Consider the following 22,246-nt stretch of genomic DNA (forward strand, 5'->3'; position numbering starts at 1 on the left):
TCCCATCGTTGTTGTTTTAGCCCAAGCTATCAAGTGCTAACTTTATCAGCAAACTCGGATTGCAAACACTGAATATTTATTTGGTGACAAGGCCTTGACTTGGGGACACTAAGCCATACATTTTAGATCAGTCTTTGATTGGTTCAGTGAATAACAATTTGATTTACTTTGGGAATGTTCAGACCCTCTAGATATCTTTTGCTGTATCAGCTGAAACATATAGGAATTTTGTAGACCAGCATTTTTCCCATTCATTTTTAAGCAGATGCCCAACAGAACTTGAGTATGTAGACTGATAAATTCTTTAGATATGTTTTTTTTTTCTTGTGACGTTTCTACACGGATGTCTGACTTAAATAGGCCACCTGCTGTAAAATATCCATTTTGGGGGGTGGGGGAAGGGGTTTGTCCCATTAGTATATGTCAGCGCGACAGTAAAAGAGTCATCGCCTTAGGCAGTCCTTGAGTCCTACAAGAAACTTGACTTTTTATAAAGAAAAGGAAGTACTCTGAGATTAATGTATGATGTAGGCAGGGATGGAATGGCCATAGGGAACACTTCTGACTTTTTCAGATGGGAATGTCCAAACCAACATACAAAGCAAATATATTATAGGATATAAAGGAAGGAAATAGCTCTTTTAGACTGGCCTGTACACGTTGCAAAGAGTCTCAGCCTCAGACATCATGCCCATTGACCGTTGGCTTGGACGCCTGATGCATATGGCGCAGAATATGAAAAACCCGAGTCATAATCTGATTTGTTGAATTCTCCAGAATTTCTGGGAGATGCGTGAGTGGTTCTGTAAAAATAAAGATTAATACTGTAAATATGTGAACATTTGTTTTTGAATTTATGTGCTTACTGCATTTTTATAAATAATATCTTAGTTATTGTACATGGAGACCGGTATTTTAAAATTAAATTACTGTAGATAGACAGAGCAGATTTACGAAATAACTCATAAAAACCTTAAATTTGCAGAGATTAACTTGAAATTTAGTTTTATGTGTAATTTGACATAATTTAGCAGTTTTTTCACAGTTTAATAAATGTTTATTAACAGCAATATACTTTAATTTACATTTTAATTTTGACAGGTTTTTTTTTTACAGTTTATTGCATGTAATTTTATACAATTATTTTTAATGTAATTTTACGGAATCTGTCTGGAATCTTTGCTGCCAGAGATTTACCTTTTTTTTAACGCTTTTTTTTTTTTACAGTGTGTGTCATATTCTTTAATAGTCCACATGGAAAAAAGCCGTCATAATGCCAAATCTTAGCCTGACAAACCAGACCCACATCAAGATGTTTGGTCTGGAAACTCACCATTGACAGGGCTTAATCCAAGGGGCGGATAAATGGTTGTCTTTCAAACTCCCTCTGCACGGCGTGCATGCAATTGGGTAGCGCTACAACCAACCAGAGCAACAAAGGTGAAGCAGAGCTCGTTGACAGATTAAACTTTCGACGTATCCGGTCGGCAAAACTCAGAACACATCTTCCCTTCTACATTCTGTACGCCGTACTTCCCTTCGCCGTACAGAATGACTTCAGTAACGTTCTTTGTTATTTTCTCCGAGAAAATCTTAACTCCAAGTCTTCCAGAGTCGTGGTCAAAGCTGATTCGAAAGTCTGCCTTCGCCAGTTTCTGTGTTTACTAGAAGCACGCGCAACTCGGCCGGCAACTCGTTTACAGCTCAGAAGTGAATTGAGAGTTGATAGATGACACTCGATGCAGATTAGATTTGCTGCCGCTAGGGTGCGTCTAGATTTCTAGGCTAGGCAAATCCCCTTATGCTTATCAACTATAAACTGGATTATCAAAAGTATGTAAAGTTCACAGAACACTATTGTTACTGTAAACTTGCAGAATGTTCTTGAATGAATTTCACACCAGTCTGTTATTGTGGGGACATCAACTTTACATTTCACACAAGCGGCAACCTCCCGCGATCCCTCTTGAAGTCAATACGGAAGTAATGTAAACTGCAATTCCTCAACTGGCCACTAGGGACCTCTAGGCTCCAGAAGGGAGCAGAATTTCATTGAACCCCATGTTAAAATTCCCAACTTTACAGCAAGAAAAAACATGTTCACAGCCTGGTACAAATTGTGGTTTTGGTCTATACGGCTAATTTTGACAACTGTGAGGGGGGGATTTTTTTTAATAACTCATTCGTTTATGTTATATAAAGACTTTAATTTCTGCATAATTAAGGGCGTGGTTACTTTGAGTGGCAGGTGGATAGCCATTTATAATCATTGCGTCACCTAAGCCCCGCCTATTTGCCTATTTTCTGTTATCCGGGAGAGACACGCGATGACTTGCTCGCAAGATGGCAACGCCCAGCTCGTACTTTACGCTTCAGGACGGCTTATCGGAATCCTATGGGGGACTTCACGGACACTACGTCTATATTTTTTTACAGTCTATGATTTCACACCCCCAGACACGCTGAACAAAACGTGTGATTGGTTGCTTTACATGTCGGTCAGACATCCTCTTGGGTAATCCTTGGCGAATGAAAGCTGCAATGGAATCCAGACCTTCTGCCGTCTTTAAAAATAAAGGTTCCAAAAGAGGGTTTTTGCATCAATGCCATATAGAATAAACCAATTTTGAACCACCTAAAGAACCTTTTTCTAGCATAAAGAACCTTTTGTTGGAAGGAAAGGTTCATGGATGTTAAAGTTTCTTCATAGAACTATATGTACGCCAGTAAAGAACCTTTTTATTTTTAAGAGTGTATTTGTGGAAATTGTCGCCAACAGAAAGCACTCAGCCGTGTGCCCTCATACTGGCCGGACAAGCTGTTATGATTCTCCTCAGCTTTGAGGTTTGAAAGAGACAGCAAAATAAGAGATTTTTAAAAGAACAGTGTCTGAAAAAGAGGTGTGAACCTGAGAAATACACAAAGATCTGGATAACTGGTTTCAACATGCAATTAAATGTGCCCCCACTACCGTAGATTACTTTAAATAAGCAAGGTTTTCCAGGATCTAAATGTTGCATTTTTCTATAGTATAATTAGTTATTGATTTTGCAATATTATATTGAAGAAATATTTAAATAAGGAAGAATACAAATAAAGTAGCATTTTATTCAAAACCTTTTTTTGGGTCCCACGATATCGCCAATGTTAGAGAAGGGCAGATGGACCGCAAAGAAATGGTATTAGCTCTATGCATGTTTGAGGCTATATAACTTAAAAAGCATTTAAATAAATCAAAGCATAACAGAGAACTCCCTGTAAATGTGTAGCATTTGTGATTTGTGCATTTCTCAACAAACATCCCTCTCATATTCATGCATGGATCTACTGCAGCAGGCAAATCATGTCAGCCACATTCTGGCAGCCAGCACATTATACCATGCTAAGTAGACTGCGGTTGAAAAGACTGTTTCAGCACACCAAATCAGTGCTGATAAAACAAGCATTTGAGAGCAGTCAGGTGGCAATCAGAGTCTTGTTTGGTGTAATTAAGAAATTTCTCTGATGAAAGCCCCTTTCTCTCTCTTTTAAACCTCTACAAACGACCGCTGGGATGCTTCCAGAGGAACGTTCACATCACAAACAGCACATCTGTGCTGACGCTTGGTGGTTCTCAACTTCGCCTGCAGACTTACTGGGAACCGCAGAGCTGCAGCCCTTGCTGCGATTGCCATTACTTGAGCCAGGAAAAAGATGTGCAATTGCCAATTACAGGGCTGGGGGGTTATGTTGCACAGTGGAGGAAACAATCCTGCACACTTGAAGCAGATGTGAGGACCGGATGGTGAATGGTGCAAAACAGCTGCTGCCCCGGTGCTTTCTTGTCAATTTAGCTGTAAGACAATTGGAGTAACATGCCCCTGTTTTATTAGCCCCGGCTCCAAGCCGTGCATCAGCAGGTGACACACTGGGGTAAGGGAGCGGTGAATATTACAGTGTAGAATAGGTTTTCAGGGTGTCAGAATAACTCAGAATTTGTTGCCAATTGAAAACACATGGCCATGCATCCTCACATTGGTTAGACCAGGCTGTTAGGATTCTCCTCAGCTGTGAGGTTTGACAAAAACAGAATATATCCACAGCAAGCTTTATTAACTAGAATCTTATACCTGCTGAACAAAAGTCCCTTCAGACCAGCCTCAATCTCAACTAGGGATAAAACAGTTAAAGCAGCACTAGGTAACTTTTCAACCTTCATAATATATTTTCAAGACTCTTGTGATGATAAATCGACTTACAATAGGTTGAATGACACGTCTGCCATAGCTTGATGGGGTCTGTATCGTTTTTAATCGTACTTTTAAAATTTGGGTTTCGGGTAGTAACCCGAGAACAAAAAGAACTACAAAATTCGACTGCTTTATGGCATATACGTCACTTCCACCAACACCCACACTTCCTTAAATTCGGACGTGCGAGCCCAACTTTGTTCATCGGATAATATAGTCATGTCCGAAGCAGCACAGACAAATAAGAAAGAAAAGGTTTAGTTGGAGGAAAGCAATAAGAGGAAACGAAAAAGTGATGGGATTAAAGGCAGGACGAGGATCAACATTGGACCAGCGTTTGCTCATTGGCATGAGCTGAAGGAGGCGTGTCCGACCGATGCTGTCATGCTTGTTATGGTGATTACCTACCACTCAAACATTGAATTGAAGTATCATATAGATTCTGTAAAACGGTAACCAATAGACTATAATATACTTCCTTTATAATATAATATAATATAATGATGCTGGCTTGCAAACGTGAGCATCGTGATTATTTGCCGTTTGAAAAAAATAAAACCCATGAAATTATATTCATATGACATGCTGAAACATATGCCACTGACTTTACCTGGGATGAAGACATTTCACACGCGACGCCAGAAGAACACCTGCATGTGAACTCCTCCTGCAGCGTTCAGGGTAACTGTTAGTGCTGCACCAACCCGCGGGGACGCTTTTATGAAAGGATTTGGCCCGCACCACTGTATATATTTTTACAACCCGCCCCGAACCCACGACCATTAAATAGACATACGGGGTCCGCGGGTTATGAGACGACCCGCGCATCACTAGTTCAGGGCTATCAGGGTTGTCATGTCAACAAATGCACGCGCGATGGCATCCCCTGTTGTAGGATAACAGAGCTTACGACAGTAGTTGAGGACATTATTTTTTCCCAACTGTAGGGGGACCCCGAGAGCAAAAGTTGCCACGTGATGCTTTAAGGTGTGACGATAAATCGCACAAAATTTTTTTTAGTTATCATATCATATTTTATCATATTTTATTTTAAGTTATCATATCATATTTTATCATTAAAAACATATTTGATTAATTTGGACCAATTTTTATGCACCTCTGTAAATGTGAACCTGTTTATTGAAAATAAGCCAATGTGCAATTTAAACTCTAAACAATTCGGATAATAAAGGAACTATTTTTCTTCATAAAGTTCCTAATATATTATCTCTTTTGTTAAACATTTAAAGGCTGAAATGTGAGGTTTAATTATTTATTTTTATGTTGTATATCACTCAACCAATATTTTCGATTCATTTAAAATCAGGTCATCATTGCTAATGTTATTATTTTATTGTTCATTTAAACAAAAAGAGAATAGAGCTGCTATATTGATGGTATTCGATACAACTTCGCATTGGTAAAACGATTTCTGTATGTGTACCGTTTCATTTCTAATCTCAACAAAGGTTTTTTTTTGGGTGAGTCATTTTGGCTTTCTGTTTTTTCTTCCCTAGGAGCTGAAAGCATCTCTCGTCTGGGTGTGGTTGTGGTAAGAGGATGAGGACTCTGTTGTGTCTGCTGTCTCTCAGCTCTTTGGTTCTGAGCTACGCATTGGGTAAGTATGATCAGCAGGGCCGGTTGCATAAACTGATAAGACTATAGTCTTACTAGTTGGTCATTAATTTGTTTTATTTAAGTCTTCATAACTGTTTTAAGAGTTCAGAGAGGGGTCTGATTTGATACTAAAAATTAAGAAAGATTGCCTGTTTACTAACCTCTAGCTGGTCATACTAGTAGACACAGTCTTAAAATAATGGCTGTGTTTATGCCATTGTCTCCAATCATCTTATCTCATTCAAGATCCCATTTGCAAACCTAGTAGGTCTTGCTCTGCCCTTCCCCCATTAGCCAAACTTCATTACCACTCACCCGTTGTTGTTGTTGATGTTGTTTTTCTGTATTCCCTCTGCTCCAGCATTTCCTTGTTAAAGCATTATTGAAATGTACGTTGTCACTTTGATGCTGTCTGGGATGTGTGGTTTTAGGGTTGTGCATCAGTGGGGGGCCACAAATTCAGATTAATTATTTATTGTGTTATCTTAGATCAGTGGGCAGAAGGGATTTGATTTACTTGAGAGGTGTTTTTGTCGGCTGAAGTAATCCAGGCCCATTAAACATTGATAAAAATGTGGCTCTGTCCATAATGCTATTAACTTGGCAAACGGCACTCTAGTCAAAGTTGCCTTAGTCACAAAAGCATATAATGCGGTCCACTTTGCAGCAAAATGTGGCCAGGAACCGCCGTCTGACCGACAATAAGTGACCAGGCAATGTTGGTTTTAGTTTTACAAACCATTTTAGTTTATCTGAAAATTAAACAATAAAAATCTCAATTTAATTAGCGGATTATCTGAAATTAGTTTATTCAAAAATTATTACTACCGTACCACCTATTTCAGAGACATTTGTTCTTCAGCAAAACTGCTCTCTGTCTCAACTACTTTACTTTTTAAAGAGACTTTGTTTCCAAGGCGGGAAGGTTGCAGCCAGCCAATTAGAGTGCAGTTTCTGCTTATGTCTGCTAGACCTGTGTTGCCCATTGTTCAATAGTACATACAATACTATGCAAAAGTTTGGGGTCAGTACTCAGTGCTGTTTTTGAAAGAAGAGTCTTATGAAAAGTCCAAGACCACATTTATTTGATTAAATATACAGTGAAACAGTAAAGTTAAAGGCATAGTTCACCCCAAAATAAAAATTCTGTCATCATTTACTCATCTTCATGTCTTGGAACACAATAAATAAAGATATATTTTAATGAAATTAAATATTTCTTTCCCTTTTCATCATTCTTTTAATAGAAAGTTGGAAAAAAATATTTTTTTAAAATGGAAATACTGTGCAAAGCTGTGTAATGGGCATGGAAACGAACATGTCTAGTTATGGATATCATCGCAGGCATTCAGATTGAATTGGCTAACAAAACAATTACTGTGTTTTAGTCTAGTACACAGAAGTAACTACGCATAGAGACTGTGATGATCTGTTGAGAAACTTCAGTGGAAAAGAACTTAAGTGGCAGTTTTGATCTGTTTATCCCCATTACTGGAAGCAGCCAACACACCACTGAATTTCATTGTAATCTCAGAGCAGAAAACCTCCCGGGGTGCCGGTTCCCCTTCTCAACTTATCTCTCCTCCTCTTTCTCTCTCTTATTGCCCTAGATTCCTGTGGGTCTCACCAGAACTGCCAACATACACTCATTTGAACACACACATGTATACATATGCACGCCTGTGTAAATCTACAATGAATTAAAAAAGTTCATAAATCTATTTCATAAATTTAAGCGCACACACAGTCACTGGAATCTTGATGCATTAAATTCTCAAAAAGTAATTTTGTCTTGTTTAAAAAATGTTTAAGCTTTATATTTTACTGGAAAACAAGATGTTTTTCTCAAAAAATCCATTTGATAAAATGAGAATTTTCTTCTGTATAATTGTATTTACTTATTTTTTCATATAACTTGTTAAAACATTTTAGATTTATTTGATTATTATTTGCCAGTGGGGTATAAATTCCTTGAAAACAAGTCTTAATATATTATTCAATTGTAATAAAAAATAAAAAATAATCTTTGTTTAAAGAGTTTTAGGTATTATTACTGGAAAACAAGACAAAAACACAGATTGTTTTTTGTAGTACTCAAATCCATCACAAACTCCATATAATACACAGCCCCAAAACCATAAGAAACCCCCATTTATTTTAGAATAAAAAATGCAAAATTTCAAATGCAGATGCACACACTGACACAAATGCATACACGATCCCAAATAATCCAAACTCGTTCTTGACCCAATTCATAATGCATCAGATGCGTTCTCGTCTACCTGGAGACTTTACTGTATGTCTTCAAACTCCCCTGTTTCCCCCGTTCTGTCAAAATATCTGAGTGCATGCAATTATATCTGACAGCTTGTATCCCCTGCTGACTTTCCCCGGGTGGGGAACACTCCCACTCTGAGTGCAAATACACTGTAGTCGTTAGGCACGCATGGCCCCCCTCTGTCTGTCTGTCTGTTTGGCACAGTACACTAGCTGTCAAAGGAGGCAGTACAAAAGACCTGAGCATGACAAGACTACTTGATATACATTAATCTCAAGGATATTTTACTATACTTTTGACTTATTTAGTGTGCTTTTCAAAGTTAATCATCCGGGAATAGAACCAGAAGGTTGTTGGTTCGAATCCTTTGAAGAGTGATCATCATGTAAAAGGCCATTAACACCAAGCTAGACTTATATTTGATGTATAAAGAGCATGTTTTGTTTGACTAAAACAGTTTTTTGGGGAGGTTAAAATGTGACAATCTCTCAAAATGTGTAAATGTTTCCCTCAGACAGTGTTTGTGTGCAATCTTTTTATAGGTGGGGATGTGTGTGTGTCGGGTCACGACAGTGGGCCGGTGTTTGAGGAGCAGCCATATAGTCTGATTTACCCTGAAGGGATGCCAGAAGGCAAGGTGACCCTGAGCTGCCAGGCTCGCGCCAGCCCTGCTGCTATTTACCGGTACTCAGATCCGATTTTTGTCACTTACACTTTATTGAACAAAACAGGACCTCAACTTAATTATTATGACCTATCCTTTTAGAGGATATAGACATAGTAGATAAAAATACATTTAAAAAAAACACACGTTACTGAATATATATATGTGTTTACATATGTATATAAACACATATATATATATGTTACATTATATATATATATATATATATATATATATATATATATATATATATATATATATATATATATATATATATATATATAATATATATATCCATCTTTACTGACCCCAATTTTTTTTTTCTAGTTTTAAACACATAAAAAAAGATATGCTTTCAAAAAACAACTATTTGTTAGTGGGGTATGACAACTAACCCTGATCTTGATATATGAAACCTGTTTCTATATACAAGTTTGCTTTTCAAGAATTTAAAAATCACATTATTTTTTAGGAGGTTCAAATATTTCTAGACGAAAACAAGGCAAAAGTACTGATTAAGAGTTTTCAAAAATACATTATATGTATGCTGTCCCCAAAATGTAAATCATTGATTATCCAATTTTTGACAGACTCCTGCTATTGAAGCTAGATCTTGTATGTTGTTTCTCACAGGTGGCGTGTGAACGGCACTGAAATAGTATTTGTTGAGGATTCGCATTACACACAGGTTGCAGGAAACCTTGTGATCAATAATCCCCAGAATGGGCGAGATGGTGGGTCATACCAGTGTCTCGCCATTAACCGCTGTGGCACCATTGTTAGCCGTGTGGCTAACCTCAAATTCGGCTGTGAGTACAACTCAAACAATTTTCATTGTCCAAGTGTGAAAATTAGACCTTTCTGAATAAAAACGGCACTAGATGAAATTGCATTCTGCTGCTGATTTAATGTTGTGTGTTTTTTAGATCTCCATGATTTCCCCCCTGAGAGCAGAAGTCCTCAGACAGTCCATGAGGGTATGGGGACCTTTCTTGCCTGCAAGCCACCAGCCCATTACCCAGGTAGGGACACACTCTATCAGTTAGCGCTCTGTATTTAAATGATCAGTATGTTTATTTCCTCAATTGTTAATTACATCTTGCATCCATTTGCTACCACCAAGCTTTGTCCTACCGCTGGTTCATCAACGAGTTCCCCAACTTCATCCAGCCAGAGGCGGGCAGATGGTTTGTTTCTCAGGTGACGGGTAATTTATACCTTGCTAATGCTAGAGCCAATGACACGGGCAACTATTTCTGCTTCACCACCATCAATATGGACATCAGCACCAAGAGCATCTTCAGCAAAGCCGTCCAGCTCACTGTTTACCCTGATGGTTAGTTCAAAGTTCGATATTTCCCTCTGAAACAAGAAAAAAGCTCAACTACCTGCTGTTATCAAAATGAACATTTTAAAACACATCTTATATCTTATTTTGTTTTTTCCTTGGTTTTACAGCAAATCCAAGGAAAGCATCCCCGAATATCCGAGTGCGTTTTCCTGCTGAGACATATGCATTATCTGGACAAACTGCACAGCTGGAATGCTTTGCATATGGCAAGTAAGTCCCCTTTAGCTCCCTACTTCCCTTCGGAGATCACTGCTTCATCGGTTCAGCATAATCCATAACTCAGTCAGCTATAAAAATTGCACTTTTTTTCTCTAACATCCTCTTGCTGCTCACTCTTTACTTTCCTCCCTTAGTCCCATTCCTAAAATCCGCTGGAGGAAAGTGGATGGGATTTTACCCCCTAAGGTCGGAGCAAGTGCGGAAGGACCCATCCTAATTATTCCTGAACTGAATTTTGATGACGAGGGCATGTATGAGTGTGAGGTTTACAACTCAGAGAGCCGTGAGACACATCAGGGACGTGTTTCTGTGCAAGGTAGGCATGATGTCAGAAGTAGACCGATATTTTTGAAGAGTTAACTTTGGTTGAAGTATGATTTGACAAAAGTGGTGTAAAACAGTGTTATTGTTAACTAAAACAAATAAAAACGAATTTGTTCATTGAAATAAAATAAAATATAGTATTAGATGAAAAACATATATTTCAGGTAGTTCAGAATCGGTTCTTTCTTTTGGGAGACAATAATTATTTTTATCATGTGCTTTAATCTTTGAAACTTTGCAAACCTTTTACATTCACAAACAGCTATTTAACACACTACATAAAAGGTAATGGGGGGGGGGGGGGCAACACACTCCAAAAAAGGTTTACCAAGGCAGCAACACACTCCAAAAAAGATGAGACAGAGGCATGTTTATTACTGTGTCACATCATCTTTCCTTTTAATTGCACTTTTAAATCATTGAGGATACTAATTGTTGCAGTTTTGCAAGTGGAAATTTTGCATAATCTTGCCTGATACAAGACAGCTGTTCAAAAGTCTGTGGCCGCCGTTGTCTGATTCTCATTTTTATGATGGGCTGAACATTTTCAATAAGAGACAGATCTGGACTCCAGGCAGGCCAGTCAAGCACATCCACTTTATGGTGTAGAGTGTCTACAAAACCACTTCTGGCATTGTCTTGTTTTCTAGGAAACATGTCATCTTGATGACAGTATATATCTGTACAATCCCAATATATATACCTCTGTGTCAATGGTTCCTTCATACATATGCAAGTCACCCATGACATTTCACTGTTGCACCCTGATACCATGACAGATGTTTGCTTTTGCCTATCGCTGATGGAGGTCCCTTTCATCTTTGGGACTGAGAACTCAATGCCTGTTTTTCCCAAAACCAAGCTGACACACCACACATTTCCATTGTCTTTTAGACCATCTGAGATGAGCTCGGGCACAGAGAACTCATTGGCGTGTCTGTGTAGAATTGATGTATACCTATCCCCTTGCATAACAGAGATTCAAGTTGAATTTCTTGATGCGGCGACAGACAGGGTCAAGTGACAATGGTTTTCAAGGGGCTGTATTTCACACAGCAGCATGACAGTTTCTCATGCAAAAACAATATTCAAGTTAAACTCTATAATCTTGTCACATTATTGTGCCTCTGTTTTTGTAAGTGTGTTGCAACCATTAAAATCAAAAAATATTTTATATGTACAAAATACATTAAGTTGTTCAGTGAAAACAATGGAAATATGTTCTTACTTTTAGAGGAATAAAGGTTTAAGAGAATGAACAAATCATAGATGCTTGATTTAATTGCATTTTACCTAATGTTTTCTTTAAATCAGGTTGTACTAAAATGAAATTGAAAACATAAAAGTAAAAGCTAACTCCAAATATTAAGAAAATTAATTTAAGAAATTATATAATAGTATATAAATAATACTAAAATAGACTGGTGTATAATTAATCAAATTAAACTTCGTTATCTAAAAAGTGGATTGGTGTGTGTTAATCTGTTGGGTTGTGTGTGTTCTCACTTTCTAGCCCAGCCTGAGTGGCTTCAGGTCATGAGTGACTCTGAGGTGGAAATCAGTTCAGAACTGCAGTGGAGCTGTGCCGCTGCGGGGAAACCGAGACCCACCATTCGCTGGCTCCGTAACGGACAGCCCCTCATCACACTGGTCAGTCATACACACACACAGACACATACACACACACACTGTAGCTGGACCATCATCTAACAGTGTGCTTGTTATCACAAATGAACAGGACCTCTAGCTATCAAGACTCAGACTGATATATGTTAACTCATTTTTTAGAAAACTCTTCATGTCTTGGAGGCAGTGAGATGTGACAGTGAATAACATGCTCATTATCTTCAGCTGTAGGTAGATTGAGATGAGAAATGTTGTGTGGCCCTCTGCTGGTGTTAATATGCATGTGCATCATGTCTCTTATACAATCTTACACCTACCTGTGTGCAGGACCGCGTGGAAGTGAAAAACGGGCGACTGAGGATCAATAACCTCGCCCTGGAGGATTCCGGGATGTATCAGTGTGTGGCTGAAAACAAACACGGCACCATTTACTCAAACGCTGAGCTCAGAGTTCAAGGTGTGCACAAATGAACCGCAGCATGAGAAAAAATCAGAGTATTATTTCATAAACATTAACATGTTTCTCTTGTTATCTACCTTAATGCACTTCAGATCCCCTTCTGCCCACCCAGTCATGCCTGAACCCCAGTTATAGTATGATCTGTGTTTAAATCCTCTCTGTGTGGTTACCCATCTCCCTTCCTGCCCCGTCCCGTCACCCTATCTCAGTCCAGGCTCCGGACTTCAGATTAAATCCAGTGCGTAAGCTGGTCCCTGCTGCCCGTGGTGGACAGGTCAAAATGGAGTGTAAACCTCGGGCGGCTCCTAAACCCACTCTCTTCTGGAGCCGTGGCACAGAGCTACTGACCAACAGTACTAGGTAATCTAGGTGTTACACTCAATATATTTTATTTTTGACACAGAATGGTCAGTTTGTTTGAAGATGCTTTGAGTACAGATATAAAAAAAAAAACATAATGAATATCTGTCCAGGATAACAGTCACTCCAGATGGGATTCTGTGGATCTTCAACATCAGTCGTGCCGATGAGGGGAAGTACACTTGCTTTGCAGAAAACTACCTTGGCAAGGCCAACAGCACAGGACACCTGTCTGTCAGAGGTAACATTACCTCATTTCTTTGGATTATCTGTTCTAAAGGTCTCAGGTTATCTGTGTGGCAAATATTATAACAGCAGCAAGTGTGTTTACATACATCATTTTACACAGATTATTCTTGGAAATGTGTAATACCACGTAAAACCCATAAACCGTGTTTTGTTATGGGGGAAGGTCATTAGCGGTTAAGAAAAATCTGTACTTTTCTCGACACGCCTAGACATTTTAGCCTAGTTGCAGTAGTAAAAGTAAACACCTTTATCATCTGTCTGTCTGCATATTCATTGTGCACATATCTTCTGTTATGTGTCAATATCGAGTGCATATCAACCTCTAAAATGCTAATATTAAGTGGTCATCTGCATTTTACTGTGGATTCCAATGCTTTATTTGTATAAAATGTTTTCCACCTTGTTCTGTCATACAGATGCCACAAAAATCACGCTAGCCCCTTCTAATGCAGACATCAATCAGGGTGAAAATGTCACTCTGCAATGCCATGCGTCACATGACCCTACTATGGACCTCACCTTCACCTGGTCCCTCAATGGAGTTCTGTTGGACCTAGAGGAATCAAATGGACACTATCGACGCATGGAGGGGGTGAGCACTTCGCATTAAATGGTGTTTTAAAAAACTTGTGTAATGTTATAAATGGTTTTACTTTTTACTTTTTATAAATTTGATGCTTCCTTGCTAAATAAATGTATACAGTTTCTTTAAAAAAAATCTTACTGACCCGGAACTTTCAAACTGTAGTATGTTAATGTTAAAGGATTAGTTCACCCAAAAATGAAATTGATGTCATTAATGACTCACCCTAATGTTTTTCCACACCCGTAAGACCTCCGTTCATCTTCCGAACACAGTTTAAGATATTTTATATTTAGTCAGAGAGCGTATCTAAGTCTATGCACACTAAACTGTCCATGTCTAGAAAGGGACTAAAAACATAATCAGAGTAGTCCATATGTGACATCAGTTAGTTAATTAGAATCTCTCGAAGCATCGAAAATACATTTTGATCCAAAAATTTAAAAAAAACGACTTTATTAAGCATTGTCTTCTCTTCCGCGTTTATTTTCAATCCTCATGATTCGGATCGCGTCTCAAACTGTCAAACTGCTGAAATCACGTGACATTGGCCATCCGGATCATGAATCAATACGCTGATTAAAATAAACTCATAAACTCTTATTATAAAAACACAAAACTCAAGCTATATCTAGGGAAGCACATAGAGACATCCAGTGTAGCGTAGCGTCAGTTCTGGCAGGTCAGGTTAGTGAAGCTTGGATCAGCTGACTGTCAGCTGATCACATCTACCTATAGGAATATAACGTCTATCTCAGCATACATATATAAGCTCCTTCAGTATTATCAGCAGCTATCGTGTTTTTTCAGAGCTCATTTACCCTCCTCCATCCCCAGCTTCTCCTCTTGTCCAGTCAGAATTTGGCATACTAATTTTTCTTGAATCAGACTAAATTCCTGAATTATTTTGTATATTTAATATCAACATTAATGATTTTTGCAGTACATTATGTTAGTTCTGTTCTGTTTACCCTAAGGGGTGTTATTACTGCTCTCCCTGCTCTTATCCATGCCAGGCTGCATGGATGAGCAGGGAGTTCTTCCCCAGAACAGAACCATACTGTCAATCCAAACTATATGCTAATAGTCAATCAATCATCTTTGACAATCGTAGTCCTGACAGAATTAACACTTCGCTGTGCCACATAGCTAACACATCTTAGCTAAGATGATGCTAAAAACATCTTAGAGAACTTTAGCAACAGCATAGTTGTTACACACAAAATCCACTTGTTAAAAAAATTGAAAATCTAGTTATGTTTTTAATATTTAAAATGAGCAAGATTATTAAAAACCATCTGAATTTGTATTCCAATAGCGGTAGGCTCCTTTCACACATTGAGATTAGCTTTAATAGGATTCACTTCAAAGTAAATCCTTTTTAGACATGATACAGTTCATTTTAAAATCCAAATCTGAAGCCTCAACAGATTAGGCATTTAATAAAAAAAAACATAATACATGCTTTTATGAAGTTAAAGTGGGCTAATACTTCTTTCTAATAAAGTTTACTTTTCTTTTCACTGTCACTCTGTACAGAAAGAGACAATCGGTGACCTGGTGATTGTGAACGGACAGCTCAGTCATGCTGGCACATACACCTGCACGGCCCAGACGGTGGTGGACAGCGCGGTGGCCTCTGCCAAGCTAGTCGTGAGGGGTGAGGGCCTCCAGCTGGCTGAGCAGTGACAGAGACCTTATTAAAACTCTGTTTACCAGCTTGCAGCCTTTGGCTGTTACACAGCCCCGTTCTTTAGTTTTACCTGAGCTTGATCATTTTTGGCCAAGCTACTCTTGGCACTCAGCCCTGTGAGAATTGATGAAATGTAGAATCATGAAATATAAATTTAACAGATCTATATCCTTGGGGTTTGGTTTCCATTTTTTTAAAGCAACCCCAACTACACCGCTTTAATAATGCTTTTGCTGTGTGTGTATAAGTATGAATGTATGATAAAACGTTTGTAGAGTATCTGGCAAAGCTGAATGTTTCTCCCTTTATAGGCCCACCAGGACCTCCTGGAGGTTTAGTGGTGACTAGTGTCAACGACACGTCGGTTGAGTTGAGATGGAGCCGTGGATATGACAACCACAGTCCCATTGGCAAGTATATTATCCTGAGCCGCTCCTCACAGACTCACGACTGGAAGAGGATGAGGACAGGTGAGGTTACGAGCCCTTTAGAGTTTCTCAAACGTTTTTTAACTTTTATTTTGTTTATAACCCCAAACTTATTTTTCTTCTTTTTTTCTTCTTCTGAGTGTGTGTACATATACCTGTTGGAGGTTGATGTTTGTAGGCATGTATGCCCAGTTCCCTTTCGTTCAGTCACTCCGACGTAACGTCAGTGACTGACGAATGGGGGTTTCGCTTAGAAGCCTGTCATCTCCGAGACTAGAAAGCGCCCAATGGCAGTGCCAATGCCATGGGCATGCGAGATTTGCATGCGTAACTCCGCCTACCCACGTGGGTATATAAGGAAGTAGCTGGCATCATCGCATTATGTTTTAATGCTTCGGAGCCAAGGGTTACATACCTTTCACTCCTACAAGCCTTCTGAGTTAAGTCAGTTCTTCGAGACGATCAGGATCTTCCAGTCGGTGTTGGTGTTCGGCGCGTTCCAGCGGTCACATACTTCCTGCCTGCTGGTCGGACGATTGGTTTCCAGTTGGTGTGTGGTCCCCTGGGCGCTTCGGCATCGACTGCGAGGTTAATCCTCTCACAAAAAGAGCTCACACGTGGCACGTCCTTTTCAGGATGTCTCGCCCGTGTGCTTCTGGGTGTGGCCGGTCTTTACACTCCACTGATGGGCACTCGCACTGTCTGGCATGCTTGGGCTTCCAGCATGCTCAGGCGGCGCTTGTGGATGAGTCATGTTCTCACTGCGGGAACATGGCCATCTCCGTGTTGCGGTCGAGACTCAATGATCTCCGTGCGGCCGCCGGAGTGAGAGTCCCCTCCGTCACCCCCCGATCTGACGTGTCCGCGGCCTCTGTCTCATCCGGTCCGCGGGGCGTCTCTTCGGCTGGTGGCCAGGGTGACCTGAGGGTGATGGTGTGGAATACAGCTCCGACGCTCACGCCTCGGCCCACACCCCCCTCTGTTGCACCGGTACCCGCGAGCGTTGTGATGGAGCCCGCGGCCTCGGTCTCGGCCGGTCCGCGGGTTTCGTTCGGCGCTCCAGAGGAGGACGAGATGTCGGTGACCGCATCGCAAGGTGGGCTAGAGTCCTCCGAGGATGAGGATTCGGCTGTGCTGCCGCCTCCGGGCGCGCCAGCATTGTCCGAGTCGGACCCGGAGCTGACAGCCATGCTTGCCCGGGCGGCCGCGGCGCTCGTCTGGAGTGGAACCCTCCACCCCGGCCGGAGCGTTCGCAGCTCGATGATTGGTTTTTGGGTGCGCCACGACAGGACAGCCGTGCCCCCAATTTCTTTCTTCCCGGAGGTGCATGAGGAGGTTGCGCACTCGTGGATTCCCGCGAGCGTTTGGCAACCTCTTCCGCCTTCTCTGCCCTCGATGGGGCGGTGGCTAGAGGGTACACTGGGGTCCCCCCGGTGGAGCGTTCTGTGGCGATGCAACTGTGTCCCCAGAGCGCCTCCTCCTGGCGCGGCGATCCTAAGCACCCCTCCAAGGCCTGTAGATTCACATCTTCAATGGTGTCGAAGACCTACAGAGCTGCGGGGCAGGCTGCCGCCTCTTTGCATGCCATGGCAACCCTCCAGGCCTACCAGGCCAAGTTGTTATGTGACATGCACGAGGGTGGAGCCGACCCAGGGCTCAGAGATGAGCTGCGTGCCGCGACCGACCTCGCTCTCCGGGCGACGAAGGTTACCGCACGCTCCCTGGGCCGGGTGATGTCCACATGCGTGGTCCAGGAGAGACATCTATGGCTCAACCTGGCCGATATGCGGGACGCCGAGCGGACTCGTTTCCTCGACGCCCCCATATCCCAGGCTGGGCTATTCGGCGGTGCGGTCGAGAGCTTCGCCCAACAGTTCTCGGCCGCCCAGAAGCAGACTGAGGCTATTAAGCATATACTGCCCCGGCGGCCCGCTGCTGCACCCCAAGCGTCGCCGGCACAGTCGCCTCAGCTGCCTCGCCGCCGAGGGCGGCCTCCTGCGGTCCCCCCCGCTCCCGCGCGGCCACAGCAGCAGCCTTCACCCGGGCCGCGCCGCGGAGCGCGCCGCAAGAAGCCGCCCCAGTCCGCGCCAGCCCCGCGGCCCGCTAAACGCCAGGCCAAGCGGCGCTCCTGACGCGGACAGCTCAGAGATGGGCAGTTCTTTCCAGGAGACGGCAGCAGGGCCGCTCCTTCCCCCGGTGGAGGGCCGGGGGAGAATCTTTCGTTCCGCTGCCGCCCCCCGGGGTGGCAGCACCCTAATGTGGTTAAAGAAAGAACTGACATACCCATCTCTGAGCACACAGAGACCGGTGACGGCAGTGTGCGCCGCCCCCGGGCCACGCCGCTCTCGTCCCTCTCTGTCGCCAGCCCCCTCTCAGAGCAGACCCCAGTGGAACGCGAGTCCTTCCCTGGTCTCCTCTGTCAGGGCGCAGCTGTTACCGCCGCCCCGACACCGGGCCGCTACGCCACCCGAGTCCGGGCCGGTAACGCTGCCTCGCTGCCCCACCGAGGGTACGCCGGTGCTCCGCATGACCCCGTTGGTACACTCCCTGGGAGCGTGGCTACAGCTGCCGGGACTGTCCCGCTGGGTCGCACGGACCATCCGGCTCGGCTACGCGATTCAGTTCGCGCGAGCTCCTCCCCGCTTCCGGGGTGTCCGGTACACCGTGGTGGGGTCCAATGCCCCAGTCATGCGTGCGGAGATCGCAACCCTACTGGCGAAGGGTGCGGTCGAGCTCGTCCCTCCAGCCGAGATGAAGTCCGGCTTCTACAGCCCTTACTTCATTGTACCGAAGAAATCCGGTGGGTTACGACCGATCCTGGACCTTCGCGTCCTGAACCGATCCCTTTACAGGCTTCCGTTCAGGATGTTGACTGCGAAACGCCTTTTCGAATGCGTTCGTCCATGCGATTGGTTTGCAGCGATCGACCTGAAGGACGCGTACTTCCATGTGTCCATCCTTCCGCGACACAGACCGTTCCTACGGTTTGCGTTCGAAGGGCGGGCATATCAGTATGCTGTACTACCATTCGGGCTAGCTCTGTTCCCTCGCGTCTTCACGAAGATTGTCGAGGCAGCCCTTGCGCCACTCAGGCAACAAGGGGTTCGCATCCTGAACTATCTCGACGACTTGCTCATACTGGGCCACTCTCGGGACCGGGTGTAGGAACACAGAGACCTGGTTCTCCACCACTTAGCTCGTTTGGGCCTTCGGGTCAACTGGGAGAAGAGCAAACTCTGCCCCGTGCAGAGGATCTCTTTTCTCGGTATGGAGATCGACTCGGTCGCCATGTGCGCGCAGCTTACCGGCTTGCGCGCGCAGTCGCTGCTGACTTGCCTCAGGCAGATAGAGAGCAAGCGTGCGGTTCCACTGAAACTGTTTCAGAGGCTCCTGGGGCATATGGCATCTGCAGCCGCGGTAACGCCACTCGGATTGCTTCATATGAGACCGCTTCAGCACTGGCTTCGCGATCGAGTCCCGAGATGGGCATGGCGGTCTGGCACGCTCCGGGTCCCAGTGACTCAGGCCTGCAGACACTCACCCAGTGGTCGAACCTCAGTTTTCTACGGGCAGGAGTGCCCTTAGAACGAGTTTCCCGGCATGTTGTTGTGTCAACAGATGCGTCCACCACGGGGTGGGGTGCCATGTGCAATGGACATGCAGCCGCCGGCTCTTGGTCAGAGAGCCAGAGCCGCCTGCATATCAATTGCCTCGAGTTGCTGGCAGTACGGTTCGCCCTGCACCGCTTCCGAGCGTTGCTGAAGGGTCAACACGTACTTGTCAGATCGGACAACACGGCCGTAGTAGCGTACATCAACCACCAGGGCGGTCTACGCTCCCGCCGCATGTCTCAACTCGCCCGCCATCTCGTTTTATGGAGTCAGAAGCGCCTGAGGTCCCTTCGTGCTGTCCATATCCCGGGGATCCCGAACCGTGCAGCCGATGAGCTCTCACGGGTTCAGCCAATCCCTGGGGAGTGGAGACTCCATCCCCAGTCGGTCCAGCTGATTTGGGATCAGTTCGGGGAGGCACAGGTAGATCTGTTTGCCTCCCACGACTCGTCCCACTGCAGCCTGTACTATTCCCTGACCGAGGGCACGCTCGGCACGGATGCACTGGCGCACAGCTGGCCGCGGGGCCTACGCAAGTATGCGTTTCCCCCAGTGAGCCTTCTTGCACATGTTCTGTGCAAGGTCAGGGAGGACAAGGAGCAGGTCATTTTGGTCGCCCCGTACTGGCACGGCCGGACCTGGTTCCCAGAACTAGTGCTCCTTGCGACAGCCCCTCCCTGGCCAATTCCTCTGAGACAAGACCTACTCTCTCAGAGACGGGGCACCCTGTGGCACCCGCGTCCCGATCTTTGGAACCTCCACGTGTGGCTCCTGGACGGGACGCGGCAGGTTTGAGTACCCTACCACCTCCGGTGGTGGCTACCATCACTTCCACTCGGGCCGAGTCCACGAGACAGGCCTATGCGTTGAAGTGGAACCTCTTCGTCAATTGGTGCTCTTCTCGCCAAGAAGACCCCTGGAAATGCCCGATCGGGTCTGTGCTCTCTTTCCTCCAGGAAGGGTTGGATCGAAGGCTGTCTCCATCCACCCTGAAGGTTTATGTGGCCGCTATCGCCGCCTACCATGACCTCCTGGACGGGAAAACGGTAAGTAAGCACGACCTGGTCATCAGGTTCCTGAGGGGTGCGAGGAGACTACATCCTCCTCGTGCTCCTCTCGTACCCTCTTGGGACCTCTCAGTAGTTCTAAGTGCTCTGCAGAGGGCCCCTTTTGAGCCTTTGCGGTCAGTAGATGTTAAGTTCTTGTCTATGAAGACAACGCTCCTGACCGCACTGGCCTCCATCAAGAGGGTAGGGGACCTGCAGGCATTTTCGGTTGACGAAGCGTGCCTGGAATTCGGGCCGGCCGACTCTCACGTGATCCTGAGACCCCGGCCTGGATATGTGCCCAAGGTTCCCACCACTCCGTTCAGAGACCAGGTGGTGAACCTGCAAGCGCTGCCTTTGGAGGAGGCAGACCCAGCCTTGGCATTGCTCTGTCCAGTACGCGCCCTTCGCGCTTACACGTAGATAGGACGCAGTGTTTCAGGACCTCAGACCAGCTCTTTGTCTGTTATGGTGGGAAGCTGAAAGGGAAGGCTCTCTCAAAGCAAAGGCTGTCTCACTGGATAGTGGACACCATTGTTTTGGCTTACCAGCAGCAGGGACGCCCATGTCCCCTTGGGGTCAGGGCCCATTCCACCCGGAGTGTGGCCTCCTCTTGGGCTTTAGCACATGGCGCTCCGCTGACAGACATCTGCAGAGCTGCAGGCTGGGCGACACCAAACACATTCGCCAGGTTTTACAACCTCCGAGTGGAGCCTGTATCCGACTATGTACTCGCCTCTACAAGTGGCCGGTAATGGATTGGCTCAGGTGTCTTCGCTTGCTCGCCATTCCACTCCACGGACTGGATACGTGCGATATTCTTCTCAGGTGAGTTCCCAGAGAGCCCTGAGCTCCTCCAGCACTGACGACGCTGATGCCAGTAAGTCTGCCCTTAGCCCAGACACTCGTGTCCGGCCAGGTGCCCCATGTGCATGGTTCCCCTCCGGCGACCCCCACATGTGTATTTCCACCGTAAGCCTCCCTGAGTGGGTGTATTCCCTTGGCAATCTTGCCACCCCCTGGGGTTAAAAATCCACCTTCGGCTGGTACCCCAGTGATCTTCCGTATGCAGCCCTCCGGGGTCATACGTGTATTCCTAAGTCCTCCCTACCGGTAGGCATCTTGGCGCATATCTCCTCCTGGAATATGCCTCCCAGTGTACCTTGGTATTCCTGCGTTAAGTAGAGGCCTTTGACCGTCCTAACTTGCTTCAGGGCTCTCACGCTTGCGCAGGGCACTGGAAGACAGCCGAGTGGCGTTATTGCATTGGGACCCCCATTCGTCAGTCACTGACGTTACGTCGGAGTGACTGAACGAAAGGGAACGTCTCGGTTACGTATGTAACCCTCGTTCCCTGAGGAGGGAACGGAGACGTAACGTCCCGTTGCCACATCCGCTGTACCGCTGGAACGGAGTTCAACTTGGCTCCTCAGCAGGTAAAACATAATGCGATGATGCCAGCTACTTCCTTATATACCCACGTGGGTAGGCGGAGTTACGCATGCAAA

General features: G+C 44.5%; 1 protein-coding gene across 1 annotated transcript in view; it reads left to right on the forward strand.

Annotated features, from left to right (window-relative positions):
- Positions 1-22,246, forward strand: part of cntn2 (contactin 2) — a 46,615-nt gene that overhangs the window by 13,799 nt on the left and 10,570 nt on the right. The window contains exons 2-15 of the mRNA XM_067431091.1: positions 5,747-5,847; positions 8,667-8,808; positions 9,422-9,597; positions 9,715-9,810; positions 9,912-10,124; positions 10,247-10,349; positions 10,493-10,674; positions 12,196-12,332; positions 12,636-12,765; positions 12,978-13,128; positions 13,242-13,369; positions 13,794-13,969; positions 15,500-15,620; positions 15,965-16,123. Coding sequence (XP_067287192.1) covers positions 5,790-5,847; positions 8,667-8,808; positions 9,422-9,597; positions 9,715-9,810; positions 9,912-10,124; positions 10,247-10,349; positions 10,493-10,674; positions 12,196-12,332; positions 12,636-12,765; positions 12,978-13,128; positions 13,242-13,369; positions 13,794-13,969; positions 15,500-15,620; positions 15,965-16,123 — 1,972 coding nt within the window. The 5' untranslated portion in view covers positions 5,747-5,789. The remainder of the gene's footprint in view (positions 1-5,746; positions 5,848-8,666; positions 8,809-9,421; positions 9,598-9,714; positions 9,811-9,911; positions 10,125-10,246; positions 10,350-10,492; positions 10,675-12,195; positions 12,333-12,635; positions 12,766-12,977; positions 13,129-13,241; positions 13,370-13,793; positions 13,970-15,499; positions 15,621-15,964; positions 16,124-22,246) is intronic.

Source organism: Pseudorasbora parva, chromosome 22, assembly GCF_024679245.1.
Source record: "Pseudorasbora parva isolate DD20220531a chromosome 22, ASM2467924v1, whole genome shotgun sequence".
Taxonomy (NCBI): domain Eukaryota; kingdom Metazoa; phylum Chordata; class Actinopteri; order Cypriniformes; family Gobionidae; genus Pseudorasbora; species Pseudorasbora parva.